Below are 13,862 nucleotides of genomic sequence, written 5' to 3' on the forward strand. Positions count from 1 at the left end.
TGAAGGAATTATTCTGGTCCCTCACTCTCACCCTCATCTCTCAACTCAACAGCCTGCTCTCGCCTCCCCGCACCCTGACCGGCTCCCTCTCCTCCCCGCTGCTCTCCCCCAGGTACCCCTGATTCTTCACCCTGCTGGGCCCTGAGCTCTAAGGCTGTTCTTTTTTCTCGGCCCCTGTACCTTCTTCCGCTATGGTGGACCCCCTGAACCCACCCCAGCACCCCCCTCAGCCCCTTCCCGCCCCCAACCGACCCTTCCCGAACGCCCCTTACCCAGCGCGAGACCCCCTCGGCCCTTTGGCCACCCCCCCGCACCTCGTCCCCGGCCCCGCCCCGCCCCGACTGCGCCTGCGCCAGGCGGGCTTGTTGGCGGGTCGCTCTAAAGCCCTCATTCGCCCCGGAAGGAGGAGGGGAAAAGTGCACGCAGGCGCCGTGGCGTCCAAAGCTGGGCCCAATTAATGCGACGGGGTGTCTCGGCGCCCTGGTGGCTCCTCCCCACTCAGGGAACCCGGGAAACTTGTGAACGAATCAGAAAAAGCGAAAGGCGGGAGATCGGGGACCCTCCCAGCGCGCAGCCCAATGGAGCGGGGGAGGGCAAATGAGCTGGGCAATCAGGGACGGCAAGGGGCGGGCTCGCTCGGTGCGAAGTTCGGACCCGGGAATTCCGAAGGTGGGGTCGGCGCAGCCCGCGCGCTGAGGCCGCGCCCCTCCTGGCCCCCGCTTCCTGGCTGTCAAACAGCCGCGGGAGCGCCGGCTCCGGCCGAGGAGTGTGAGGGGTCCCCGGGCCGCCGCACAGGCTGGCACTGCCTGGAGAGGAGGCTATTCCGAGACTGCACCGCACAGGTAGATCCGAAACTGGGGTGGGGCAGGGAGGGAAAAGGCCGGGTTTGTCTTGGCATGATCGCGGGGAGTTCCTTCCTCTGTTTTCATCCCACCCGGCGAAGCCAGGAAGCAGGGGTCTAGATCCACTTTGTTGGAGTACTTAAGGACCCGTTTGCATTACCTTTTGGGAGGTGACGGTGGATTCATGTCCCTCGGGGGGTTCAGACTACCTAGTTATGAGGGATTGGCCATAAAAGCGGGGCGCGGGCGAGCGGGGCGGGGTGCTGTATTTGGATAACCAAGTTTGACAGGAAGAAGCTTCTCTTCTCCAAGTTACACTGAGGTGATACATTCAAACGTACACTTCAAACGTACATTCAAACGTATAAAAACGTATACTTGGCAATACAAACAGCAGGACATATCTCCAGTTTGCATTTCCCCAGAAGCTGTCTAATGTATCGTTGCCTTGCACAGATCGGAGGCTCCCCGAATACTTTGCGGCCCGACAATCCGGCTCAACCGAGGTGCCATAGGACGCGTTCCTGTTTTTGCATTGCCCTGGGACCTTCCTAGACTTTTTCAGTTACAAATCTGCTTCACAGCTAACTTTGCATTTCGTGCCTAGGCTGCTTGCACTCTGAATTTGCACTACTCAGCTAGTGTGCTCAGTTGAAATTACACACAGCACAGCCCAAGTTTGCATCAGGCCAGTGCATGGCCCAGGAGTGGGAAAGGTGTTGGATGCCTGAAGTGGAAGAGGTGATGCAGAGAGGGCACCGCCCATGCTGCCCTGCTTCCAGCTGCTGCGCATAGGGGGCGGCAGGGGCGGTGATCTCTACACCTTCCACCCCCCCACTGAGGCTGGCTGCACCTATCGCTTGGGCCGCAGGGCCGACCTGTGTGATGTGGCCCTGCGGCCCCAGCAGGAACCTGGCTTCATCTCTGGGGTCCATGCTGAGCTGCATGCTGAGCCCTGGGGTGATGACTGGAGGGTGAGCCTGGAGGACCACAGCAGCCAAGGTGAGCAGTGAGTAAGGCAGCTTTACCCCTGGGCAATCAAAGTTCCAGGCTGGAATGATTAAGGGGTTCCACAGGGACCCCGCTACCTGCCTCCTATACTCACCATCAGGTTGAACAGAGGGTCGTGGTCCAGACCGCAGCCTTCCCAGAAGTGTGCAGTGTCACAAACTGTAGGACTGACTCTTGTTGGTCCTGTTTAGCTCATACAGGAAATACAGGAAGGTAGATCCAGGGCCTGGGGCATCATCAGAGAGGTGTCACAGTGGGGATGTTTTGGGGCCACTGGAGGCCAAACTCAGACTTGTTTCCAGCTTTGCTGAGGCACTTTATTCCTGTTAGGGCAGTTGTATGTTGAATTTTTTTATGATCTGGGCATGTGTCTTTCTGACTTCAGGCAGTTAATCATCCTCAGAAGACCTGGGTTCACATTTGAGTTCTGCCACTGGCCCCTGGCAAAACCTCAGGCCTGTCACTCCACCTCTCTGGGTCTTAGTTTCCTCTTAGGTGAAATGTAAGTCTGCTTTGGAGGTGTTCTGGGCATTTGACTATGGTGGCCAACATTCATTTAGTGCTTACTCGTATGAGCCAGGCACTGTTTTAAGTGAATTAAATGTAGGTGGCACCAATATCCTAGTTTTACAGTTAAAAAAAAAAAAAAAGGCACAAAGAGATTAAGAAACTTGTCCAGGGTCACATGGCTGGTAAGTGGTACAGCCAGGATTTGAACCAGTCTGAGGTATGTTGAGACAGAGTTGGAGCTGGGTGAGAGTGAGCATATCTGGGGATTGGCCTTCAGGAGAGTGTGGGAAGGAGTCCTCTGTAGGAGAGCACAAGAAACATAAACTTGTTCCAGCCGATGAGGAGCTTACTACCTGGTGTCACCTTCTGAGGGGCTTAGAATGTGAGGGAGAATTTGATGACAGGTGTCATGTTCTTCCCCACATTCCCCAGAAATCAAACAGGGCCAGAATTCTCCACTCCTGACTCTGCTCACTTGTTTTTGTCCTCCCTGTCTGTCTGGTGCCCTACCATCAACAGGGACTTTGGTCAACAATGTCCGACTCCCAAGAGGTCACAGGCTGGAGTTGAGTGATGGGGACCTCCTGACTTTTGGCCCTGAAGGGCCCCCAGGAACCAGCCCCTCGGAGTTCTACTTCATGTTCCAACAAGTCCGAGTCAAACCTCAGGACTTTGCCGCCATTACCATCCCACGGTCTAGGGGAGAAGCCGGGACTGGGGCTGGTTTCCGGCCCATGCTGCCCTCCCAGGGGGCCCCACAGAGGCCCCTTGGCACCCTCTCCCCTGCCCCCAAGGCCACGCTGATCCTCAACTCCATTGGTAGCATCAGCAAGCTCCAGCCCCAGCCCCTCACCTTCTCCCGGGGTGGGGGTGGGCCACAGAGCCTGCCTGTTCCCACGCCACCTGGGGCGGGGACCACTCCTTCTGCTCCACCCGCAAGAAATCGGAGGAAGTCAGCTCACCGAGTGTTGGCGGAACTGGATGATGAGAGGGAGGTTCAGAGCCCTGCACCAGTCCTCACAGGGCCCAGGAAGAAACTCCGCATCGAGAAAGCCCCACTGACACCCAGTGGGTAAGTTAAGAGTCCTCTCCATCTTGCCTCAGTATTTCACTGCTTTTTGATTCCTTTAGAACCCCAGGTTGTAAGAGGACTCCTCTGCTTGTGGGGTGGGCATGGGAGGTGGACAGAGACAGAATAGAGGTTAGAATGGCTGGCCAGTTAGCTCAGTTGGTTAGAGCACAGCCTTACAACATTAAGGTCACAGATTCAGATCCCCATACTAGCCAGCCACACACGCACAAAAACGTTGGCATGGCAAGACCTGAGAGCTGACAGAAGAAAAAAATATGAAGACTTAGGTCGAGTTGGGGCAGCAGCCTACATAGCTATAAAACCACCTGAGCAGGCAGGTCAGTAGAAATAAAATTCCTGCCTTTTACGTTCAGATGACTTTAACCCCATTCTTCTAGTGCCTAAGGATGCACAACTTCCAGGCTCACCCTGCCGGTTTTCAGGGACTAGTTTCTAGGCCCACCCTAATGTTTTTAAGGACAGACTTCAGGTTCACATCAGTCCAGTGTGTCTGTGTAGGTTCACTCTGTTATCCAGGGGCAAGGTCTAGGCTTCCATAGGTTTCCAGTGACTGTTTGTCACTTCCACTCAGCAATCGACGTGGCCGTCCTCGGAAGCACCCAGTGAGCACCAGCATGGCTCCCCCTGCAGCTGGGGGTGGAGAGCCCTGTGCAGCTCCCTGTTGCTGCCTGCCCCAAGAAGAGACAGTGGCCTGGGTTCAGTGTGATGGTTGTGACATCTGGTTCCATGTGGCCTGTGTTGGCTGCAGCATCCAGGCTGCCAGGGAGGCTGACTTCCGATGCCCATGCTGCCGTGCTGGTATCCAGACCTAAGGCCCACCACCAAGGCACCAGAGGACGCAGAACTGGCACCTCCAGAACACTGATGGACACAGTGGGGTGTAAATGGGTCCTAAGAAAGGACCCCCTTATTTCCTTAATAGGAGGGAATGACTATGGGGAAGAACCCATTGCTATGGATACTGATTCAAGGCCTGTAACAGGCCCTCATGACCAAGGTGACATAAGAGTTTTCCTGCCAAATATATTGCTGCCTCCAGGAAGTTGTCAGTGAGCTAGAAATTCCCAGTTACAAGCTGTACAAGGACACCAGAATGTCTGATCAGAGCACCCATCAATTGCAAAAGCCTGCTTGCAACTGCTCAAAGATGTAAGAGGAGAATTCTTAATGTTTTTAAATGGCATCACCTAAGGCATTCTGCAAAAACCTAGGGCCTGGTCCCAAAACTTTCTTATACTATGGCTAGTCCTGCTGCTGACCATAATCACAGTGACCTGGCTTTTCAGTGATTTGCTTCAATTTCCAAGTAAAGAATGAGTAGTTTCACTCACTCCTGGGTATTTACTCTTCTTGTGGGTCTGATATCCCTTGCTTCCCAATTCTTGGGAGAATGGAGTTGGTAAGGTCTGGAGAACAATTCAGATTCTTGGGGGAAGGGGAGGAGAGATGAACAGAGAAATACAAACTTGCTCACTGGAAAGGTGCAAATACATGGGATGAGCTGGAGGCAGGAGACAGAAAAAAAGGAACACAAGTAACAGTTTCTAGTTTAAGGGAAAACAGATATACTGCCATTAAAGTAAGGTAGTTGGGATTTGGTCAAGTTCAAGAGGATGACATAACTTTTACAGGCTTCCCCTGTACTAGAGAAAAAGAATACTTGGTAAACCAGCTGCAGCAGATGCTGACCTGGTCAAGTGTGATCAGCCTCTTAACCTACGTATGGCACATGTGATTTTCTCTGGTGAACCTTACACCAAGCCAAGATATTGTCAAAACATCGTTTCTACTGTTATTAGAAAAGCATTATCTTTACCTACTGAAACATGCATGTCCATCTCCTCCAACCTAGGCTTTCCACATCAAGGAAACAGCTGCAGAGCAAAGGCCACTAATTAGCTAGTGGCAGGGCCAGGGATAAAATGTGGCTATTGGGTGAGTCACTTATGGACAGGGTATGCAGAATTCTTAAATGGAAACCAAATACCTGCTGGCATGAAGAAAGCACAAGGTGTAGGGCCAGCCCATGGGTCACTTGGGAGAGCATGGTGCTGACAACACCAAGTCAAGGGTTAAGATCCCCTTACCGGTCAAATATAAAGGAAAAAAAAAAAAGAAAGCACAAGGTGGAGTTTCAGGTTGGGATGATATGCAGCAGATTGTCTAAAGACTTGAAAGAAAAGAAAGCACAAGGTGGAGTTTCAGGTTGGGATGATATGCAGCAGATTGTCTAAAGACTTGATTTCTTAGTATCAAGACACTAAGGAACTTCCAGAGTAGAATGGGGAAAGCAAAAATAGCCAGCTCCTAAAGGGTAATGGGCTGCATGGTAACAGCATCTGTGGGCAGAATTATGGTGTGCAGGGCCGGCCCGTGGCTCACTCGGGAGAGTGCGGTGCTGATAACACCAAGGCCCCGGGTTCGGATCCCATATAGGGATGGCCGGTTCGCTCACTGGCTGAGCGTGGTGCTGACAACACCAAATCAAGGGTTAAGATCCCCTTACTGGTCATCTTTTAAAAAAAAAAAAAAAAAAAAAAAAAGAATTATGGTGTGCAGACCCCATGTCACAGGCTCTCAAGAACTAGCCTATTAGGGCCCCTCAACAGATAAACTTGGGTTCCAATTCCAACTCTCCCAATCCCAGCTCTCACTATGTCCTCGAGCACTTTGAATGGCACCTTGATTACTTGAGGACGAGAGCAGTTACCATTGGGTATCCCCTCCCCATGCCCCCCCCTTCAGTGACTAAAGGAGGATAAACCAAAGACACAAGTATCTATTCTACTGTGTCCCAGGCTTCTTTATTTAAGAACAAAGTGATGAGTGATGTGGGGATTAAAATCAAGAGCATCATTGAACTTCACCTTCCCTCTAATCAGTTCCCCCAAACTTCCCTGCCCCCACGCTTTGTGTTCCCAATTCCTTCCTTAGTGAATGAAGAACTTACTCCCAAAAGCCCAGGTACATACTCCAGGTTCCCTTTCCCTGGCTTCTCTCCTTTCCTAGGAAGGGCAAGCACCTCAATTTGAATGCATGGGAGAGCCCAGAGTGGTGACAGAGACAGGAGGAAAGGCTTCCCCCTCTGGAAAAGGGACCGAGGAGTACAGCGTAGTGAAGTGAGGGCTCCCATATCCTGGGGTACCAAAGTGGGGCCCTGGGGTCAGAGGAAAGGACACTGGTGCCCCTGAGAAAGGAGACCCAGCAGCCTCAAAATCCTCTCGCTGAGAATAGTCAATGCTTGATCGTTTGCCCTTCTGGCGCCGGTTGCAGAACCACACTCGGACCACCTGGGAGTAGACGACACAAGGGAGAGTGACATTGGACTATAAGCTCTGAGAGGTGGGTCTGGCTTTGCTTGGTCATCTCGCCCAAAGTCAACAGCCCTAGAGTGGCTGGAGGGCATGAGCCAGAGCTAGGGAAAGGGAGACGATGGCTGGAGAGGAGAGGGAGCACAGGGGACAGGGGCACTCACATCCTTCTCCAGCCCAAGCTGCTGGGCAATGTGGCTGATCTGCTGCAGCGTGGGTTTTGGGCACTGCAGGAACAAGGTCTCCAGGTTGCCTCTCACTCGGTTCTCAATACTCGTTCGCTTTCTCTTTCGGGCCTGCACAAGGGTCTCTGCTTTGCATATCTGGGCAGGTGGGGAGGGGTGACAAGGGCAGGCTTTGGATCTGCTGAGCAACAGCACCACAGGGTCAGTGACTGGAGAGGAAATTGCTAAGGGGGCAATGACTGGATGTGTCACCAGAGCTGAGGAATTGCATTCCACCCCATTGAGAACTACTGCTCCCAAGAGGGAGCATGGCAACCAGGGATGGAAGCTGGGCTGAGCCCCGGCAGGTCCCCGTGCATCCCTCCCTCCCTTCCTCACCTCCTGAAGGTTTTCGTTGTTGTCCGCTTCCTCCACCCACTTCTGCAGCAGGGGCCGCAGCTTACACATGTTCTTGAAGCTGAGCTGCAGAGCCTCAAAGCGGCAGATGGTCGTTTGGCTGAACACCTTCCCTGCGGGAAGCCAGACGAAAGAAGAATGTGAGGCAGCACGTGGGACACTCCTGATGCCAAGACCCAGGCCTCCCACCACTTCCACCCTCACAAAAGCCCACACCAGGGTCCCACTTCTTCCCACAGGGAGGCTCAAGGCCCAAGTATCTTCTCCCCCTTCCTTTCTCCTCTCCCTCTTCATGGGTAAGGGTAGGGCCTGCCCCTGAAACACACTCCTTCCTCTTTCCTTGGTGGGGAGAAAAGGCCTAAGTTCAACAATGTTCATTCCAGATGTGGTCCCTGTGGGTCAGAACATGCTCAGGGGACCCACCAAAGAGAACCCCCAGAGTGAGCCCCACATCAGCCTGGGTATATCCTAAGGTGATCCTCTTCTGCTTCAGGAGCTTGGCAAATTGCTCGAGTTCTTTCTGCAGAGCCTGGATGTCCTGGGACTGTGTTTAAAAAGGCAGAGGACTTATAAGAACATAAACACACCAGTTGTCAACCTCCCCTTTCCATGTGGGGATCAAGAACCTGACTGGCCCCAAGGAAACATCTGTGGGAGTATCCCTGCCTCCCAGGCTGCCCACCTAACATCTAGAAATAACCCATCTACAAATGTCATTCACCCATTCACTGCTCATTGACACATGCATATGACGAGGGACTGCTCTTCCTCCAGAAAACAGCACATCCAGGAGACAGAGCACCATGCAAAGATGGAAAGACAGGCCTTGGTCTCAGTGAGAACACCTGCCAGGTTGTAAAGGGTGCTCTCCCACCTGAAAGCTCATTTAATACTCACAAAAGTCCCTTTGACTCAAGAATTACCCCCAGTTTGAGGAAGTTTTGAAACTACAGAAAGAAAAAAGAGCTCATGTCTGATTCTAAATTCAGTATATTTTCCCCAGTTTGTTTCAAGGACCCCACAAACTCTGACATGGCACGTATACACAAAAAAGTAATAGGTGCCATAAGAGGCACGAATGAAGTGCTTTGTGTATCCTTGGTGCTTGTTTTTTTTTGTTTTTTTTTTTTGTCTGATTATTTCCTTTTCTTACTGTTTTTTTTTTTTTTTTTTTTTTCAATATAGAGGCATCCTCATTGATTGATTCAACAGATATACTGAGTACCTTCCGTAAACCAGTAGCCACACAAAGTAGAGAAAAAGCCCTGACCTTATGCAGCTTACATTCTAATGTAGTGAGACAGGTAACTATACCCTGTATGATAGAAGTGCTGAAGAAAAAAATAACGCAGGCTGCAGGAGTAGAGCAGTACAGGAGACTGGAGGAGGGTGACAATTTTAAGCAATATATTTTGAGATGGTGATATTTGAGCAAATGGCAAGAGGGTAAGAGCTGAGGATGTGAGAGAGCACAGGGGATCTGGGCAGATTCTATAGAGGCCACAGTGACTTTGCACAGCTCAGAATGAAATGAGAAGCTGCTGGAGTGAAATGATCTGACTCCCACATTTTAAAACTGTAGTTGGTATGTTAGTAACAGCCTGTAAGGAGCTACTGCAGTAATCTCGGCAGATGTTGGTGGCAAGGGCCAGGGGGTAGGACGGGATTGATTCAGGATATATTTGGAAGGTAGAGGTTGTAATTTCCTAACAGGATGTAGGATGTGAAAGGAACCGAGGATAACTAGCTTTGGCCTTGAGCAACTGTGTGATGGGGTGGAGCAGATCAGGGAGCCTTGCAGGCAGGAGACACAAAATGTGGTAGTCATCTGATATCTAATGGTACGTCAGGGTGGATGAGAGGAAGGAAGGGTAGATACACCAGCGGTGGAAGGACAGAGCCCTCGGGCACTCCAGGGAAGCATGGCCGGCCAAGAGGAGCAGCAGCTAGTGAGAAAAAACAAGGCCTCTGTGCAGTGGGAAGTGTTTCAATGGTGATCGATCCTATCAAATTCAAATAGGCTAATTTTCATTCCCAACTTCTCAGCCAATGATGAAAACCTATAAATGCCCCCAGCTGTCTTCTCAGCTTTTCCAAATCCAATTTTGGGGATTTGGTTTAATGCAAACCCCAGTTAAAATCCTTGCTTCATCATCTAGCAGTGAAGACCCATGAAACAGGCTAATAACACCTCCCTTGGAGATTTTGTGCCAGTTAATGAGATGATGATGTATAAACTGAGCACACAGCCAGCACTTGGGAAGCAGACCACAGTTGGCAGCCATTATTATTCAGGGCTCAGCAGTCACCTCCTGCAAAGGGTCTGGGGCTGCTCGGTCCCTCCTGAAACCACTCACACCTTCCGTGAAGTCTGAAGGCTTTTAGTACTTGATCTCTAATTGCTTTCACTTGTCGCTTCTGAGGACTGGTAGATCCATCTCTAATAGTCCCCAGTAGGGTTGGCCACCTTCAATCCCTCAGCAAACCCTGCATCTGGGGAATGGCCTGGAGATAACTTCTCCCACCATTTTTTTGTTTATTTACAACTTATGGAACTGAGGCTGAACTCAGTCAAAATCGGTACTTCTAGCTCTCTACAAGGGGGCGCCAGGGTGTGCACTTTAATGGTGACTCACCGGCCTGAGGCAGAGGTCGAGGGAAGACCTCAACTTGACTGGAGGTAAACCCAGCTCCACACACACACACATACAGCCCAAACAAGAGCTATCAGAAACCAAGTCACACCCTAGACTTTCAGGAACAATAACTAACCCCGGGATAAGCACTGTTTCTACCTTCAGGCCATGCTTAACCCTGAAGCCACGATCTTGGGTCTGATAAGGATCGAATTTTCAAGAGCTAAGGGTGGGAGATGGAGCTCAAATGAACTCCAAGCTGAGTCCTGTGCTGGACTGGTAGTGGGCGAGTGGCCTGGCCTGGGCAGGCCTAGGAGGCAAGAGAGACCTTGACAAGAGCCAGGCCCGGGTCAGCTTCCGACTCTCCAGGCCGCCCCCACTCCCCTGCGGTTCTCTCTGGGAATTCAGGAGTCTAGTTCCCCCTTGCTGCTGCCTCCTGGATTGCCTGCAGTCGTCACACAGCCCTCTCCCTAGCCCGCTCCTCTCTTGGGTTCCAGGCCTGGGCAGCTGCAGGGGACCACTTTCCCCTCTCCCCCACCCGGTCCTGGTTTCAGCTCACTCACCTCCTCAGAGTTTTGCTCCAGCTTCTCCTTCTCCAGCTTCACGGCACCAGGGGCGGCAGTGCAGGGCTCGGGGGAGGCCCCCTCCGAGTTGCTCTCCACCCCTGCTCCCGCCTCGCCCTCGGACTGAGGAGTCTCCAGGCTGCCTTGGGGTACTAGCCCCAATCCAACCTGAGGTCCACAGTACGCCATCCCTCCACAGAACTCGTACGGCGCGGGGCACGGCGGAATCCCCCACACCTCGGAGCCTGACCCAACCCCTGGCCCAATTCCTGTCCCACCAGGAGGGCCTTGGAAGCTTAGCCAGGTCCGAGGGTCAACCCAGCCCGGATCTGACCCCCCTGGCCCATCGCCTCCACCGCCCGGTGGGGGCGAGAAGGCGAAGTCCGAAGGCAGGTGTCCCGCCATGGGGAACGAAGGCGCCCCAAGCCGGGGGCCTGGTGAAACAAGGCCTCGCCAAGGCTCTGCTCAGCACCTCTCTCCCTCCCCAACCCCACCCACTAGCCTTGACCTCTGGCCCCGCCCCCTGGATGGGTGGAGGAGAGGGCGGTGGGGGTGAGAGAAACTGAGGCGGAGGGTGTTCGCCTGATGTTGACGGTGGTGTCCGTGGAAGGGGAAAGCGGGGCAGATCCAACTGGGCGCCCCTCCAGGCCCTCGGTGCAGGCCCCCAGTGCAGAGACCCCTTGGGGACTTCACTTTCAGCTCCCAAAAAGCTGCCCTGCCCTCCCTTGGGCTCTGTCCACCTCAGAGCTGTCTGGGATCTTTTTCCACACCTTCCCCACATTTTCAGAACCCAGGTGCTTGACCTTCTCTCCAAAGACCCCTGGCACTGTCCCTTCACTGGGGCCCAGCCACCCTTCTCAGCTCCTCAAACATTTATTGAACTTGCCAAGTACTTCTGGGGCTGTCCCTCAATTCACCAACAGCCACAGGCATAGTGGCCAGCTGTCCTCTCTTGCCCTCCCCCATCCAGAAACCTAGGTGTTCTCATCCAGATACTAGCCAAATCCAGTTACTCTGCAGCCTCAGATGCCCGGCACTCATCTGTCCAGCCTGCCAAGTTCCACCTATCTCCAGGGGCAGATTGCCAGACAATGCCTCCAGCCAATATCCCAGTCTTCACTTTAGGAAGACTTAGGGATTGTCCTCCTTTCCCCCTTCCAGGGACCAGGCTCTGTACTGACTGGGCCTGAGTGTCCCAACCTTTGTCCAGAGAGAGGAATCTGGGCCCCCCACTGCAGGACTTGAACATCAGGCTCCATGTCCACCTCCTCAGGGACTCGGATATCTAATACTGTAGTAGGCCCTGTTCTCCCTCCCCCACTTCCCCAGCGCAAGCCTCCAGCCCTAGGCCCTGGATGGGGAAAACCAAGGGATGGGGTGTGGAGAAAAAAATACCTGGCTTCAGGTTCAAAGAGGCCTGGGAGGGACTGGGGGGGAAGGGGGCAGGACAATGGCCTTGGCTGGACAATCCCGGTCCCCAGAGGGGGCAGCTCTAACCCTAAACAAGTACTCAACCCCTGAATGGACCTAGATGGCTCCCCTGGGGACAGCTTCCTGCCCCCAACCCCCCATCCCCAAACCCCTCACACAGAATCCCCCTCAGAGTGGCTAAAATGAGCTCCAGCAAACCCCCTCCCCAATCCCCTCAAAGACTGAGCCTCAGACAGGCACTGAGGGCCCCCCCACCAGGACCTAGCTGTCCTGTTTCCCCTTCCTCTGGAGGACTCAGGCGTTCAGCCTAGTCATCCACCCCTCCCCCAGCCCCCCAGGCCATGGGATGTGCTTTGTTTAGGGGGGCTGGCTGGCGGAAAGTTGCAGAAGTGGTAGAGACGATTTGGGGAGGGGTGCAGCAAGGGTGCCCTAAGCTCTCCCTCAAGGTCTGTTTTTCTGGGCCTGGCCTGAGTGTCCTCAGGGCTCACGCAGCTGGCCTAGTGTTTGATTTTGTTTGCAAGAGAATAGCACTAGTCTGTGAGGGATGATGTTTGTCTGTGCCCAAAACTTGTCCTAAATGGAGACTCCAGGGTGAATCAAGGGGTCCAGAAAGGCTCAGGACCAGAACTGCCCATAGCTTGGAAGGCCAGGATCCCGAGCCTGGAACACTGACCTCTTCATCATGGGCTCCAGGCTCAGTCCTGTCTGGGGTTGTCTCCAGGGTGAATCAAGGGGTCCAGAAAGGCTCAGGACCAGAACTGCCCATAGCTTGGAAGGCCAGGATTCCGAGCCTGGAACACTGACCTCTTCATCATGGGCTCCAGGCTCAGTCCTGTCTGGGGTTGTCTGCTGGGCCAGCAGCTCTGTCTGCCTTCTGAGGGGCTGGATGTCTCACAGGGGCCTCCTGACTATGGCCCTGTCTTCATCTTCGTGGTATCCAGGAGTCTTCTGAGCCTGTTTTCCCCCAAGTCTGTGTTACACTGCCTCTTTTCTTGTGCCCTTCTCCACCTGTGTGTACTTTTTGGGCAACTAACTGTATGCATGCATTTCAGTACTTTCCATGAAAGTAGTCTGTTCAAAGATCTACAGGGCAGTGGGGTTGGAGCTGTGTTCATCTCTCAGCCATTAACTGCCCAAAAGGCAGGAAGATTAAGGGGCCTGGTGGGGGTGGAGAAACGTGCTTTGGAACAGGAGGAGCCCCTCCCCAGCCATCTCCTCAACCCCCAGGACAGAACCATCAAGGCACCTTTGTCATGCATCTATCTGCTGTCTGCCAAGAAGACTGCCGGGAGGAGGGGGAGGGGCAGGCCCTGATGCAGCTGAAATCCCCAACTGCAGTCTCCTCAGCTCACCACCCTCTAGGCTCCAGAAGCCCCTCTCCCCAATTCCATCCAGAGCCTCTGATGTCTCTGTTTTCCCAGTGGCTCCTAAAAACACCTTCCCCAATTGCCCCATCCAATGCCATCCTCTTGTTTTAGATTACAATCTGTAGTTGCTCTAGGCAGTATGTTTCTGGCCTGGGCAAGAATCCCATTCTGGAGAGGGACCAAGAGGAGGGGTGGGTGCCTGGGTCACTGGCTGCCTTGTGGTTGGATGTTTGAGCCAGGTCAGCCCTGTACAGGCCTGGAGTCTGACCCAGAAACTTAGTGGAAAGTTGAATTTGTCTGGAGCCCTAGCCAGCCCCCTCCTGGGATGCTTAGGGCTGAGGTGAGGCTGAGAAAGCTCCCCTCCCCCTTCTGTCAGGCCTGAAGGGTAGGCAGCTTCACTTCTCCCCAGGCCTGGCCCTGGTAGGTGCTGTTGGCCTCTGTCGGGCCTGGAGGAGACTGGAAGCCTGGTTCCTTGACTCTCCTGGGTCTTAGTCACCAAAAAACCTCAGTCTCCAAA

At 53.4% G+C, this 13,862-nt stretch overlaps 2 protein-coding genes across 3 annotated transcripts; one reads left to right on the forward strand and one right to left on the reverse strand.

Annotated features, from left to right (window-relative positions):
- Window positions 1-1,606: 1,606 nt before the first annotated feature.
- Window positions 1,607-4,786, forward strand: TCF19 (transcription factor 19). Of its 2 annotated transcripts, none has more exons than XM_008591217.1 (3): window positions 1,607-1,844; window positions 2,883-3,435; window positions 4,028-4,786. In XM_008591217.1, the coding sequence occupies exons 1-3, from the start codon at window positions 1,607-1,609 to the stop codon at window positions 4,266-4,268; spliced, it is 1,032 nt and encodes a 343-aa protein (XP_008589439.1). In that variant the 3' UTR covers window positions 4,269-4,786. The 2 variants fall into 2 exon arrangements, with proteins under 2 accessions (XP_008589439.1, XP_008589440.1); XM_008591218.1 differs by having other exon boundaries at window positions 4,205-4,786.
- A 1,445-nt stretch (window positions 4,787-6,231) lies between these two features.
- POU5F1 (POU class 5 homeobox 1) lies at window positions 6,232-11,025 on the reverse strand. The gene is made up of 5 exons (XM_008591216.1): window positions 10,548-11,025; window positions 7,772-7,892; window positions 7,331-7,461; window positions 6,932-7,090; window positions 6,232-6,746 (listed from the first exon to the last, which is right to left on the reverse strand). Exons 1-5 carry the CDS (start codon window positions 10,950-10,952, stop codon window positions 6,480-6,482), a joined length of 1,083 nt encoding a protein of 360 aa, XP_008589438.1. The 5' UTR covers window positions 10,953-11,025; the 3' UTR covers window positions 6,232-6,479.
- Between the last annotated feature and the right edge of the window lie 2,837 nt (window positions 11,026-13,862).

The sequence above is a fragment of the Galeopterus variegatus genome, unplaced genomic scaffold, assembly GCF_000696425.1.
Source record: "Galeopterus variegatus unplaced genomic scaffold, G_variegatus-3.0.2 Scaffold6762, whole genome shotgun sequence".
In the NCBI taxonomy this organism is placed as follows: Eukaryota; Metazoa; Chordata; class Mammalia; order Dermoptera; family Cynocephalidae; genus Galeopterus; species Galeopterus variegatus.

Excerpts from the sequence above, each read along its gene's own strand:
- TCF19 (XM_008591217.1), top strand. The coding sequence starts at position 1,607 with ATGCTGCCCTGCTTCCAGCTGCTGCGCATAGGGGGCGGCAGGGGCGGT. Across the intron at positions 1,845-2,882 it reads GGAGGACCACAGCAGCCAAG|GGACTTTGGTCAACAATGTC; the intron begins GTGAGCAGTGAG and ends TACCATCAACAG. Across the intron at positions 3,436-4,027 it reads GCCCCACTGACACCCAGTGG|CAATCGACGTGGCCGTCCTC; the intron begins GTAAGTTAAGAG and ends ACTTCCACTCAG.
- POU5F1 (XM_008591216.1), bottom strand. The coding sequence starts at position 10,952 with ATGGCGGGACACCTGCCTTCGGACTTCGCCTTCTCGCCCCCACCGGGC. Across the intron at positions 7,462-7,771 it reads CACTCTGGGGGTTCTCTTTG|GGAAGGTGTTCAGCCAAACG; the intron begins GTGGGTCCCCTG and ends GGCTTCCCGCAG. Across the intron at positions 7,091-7,330 it reads ACAACGAAAACCTTCAGGAG|ATATGCAAAGCAGAGACCCT; the intron begins GTGAGGAAGGGA and ends CCACCTGCCCAG.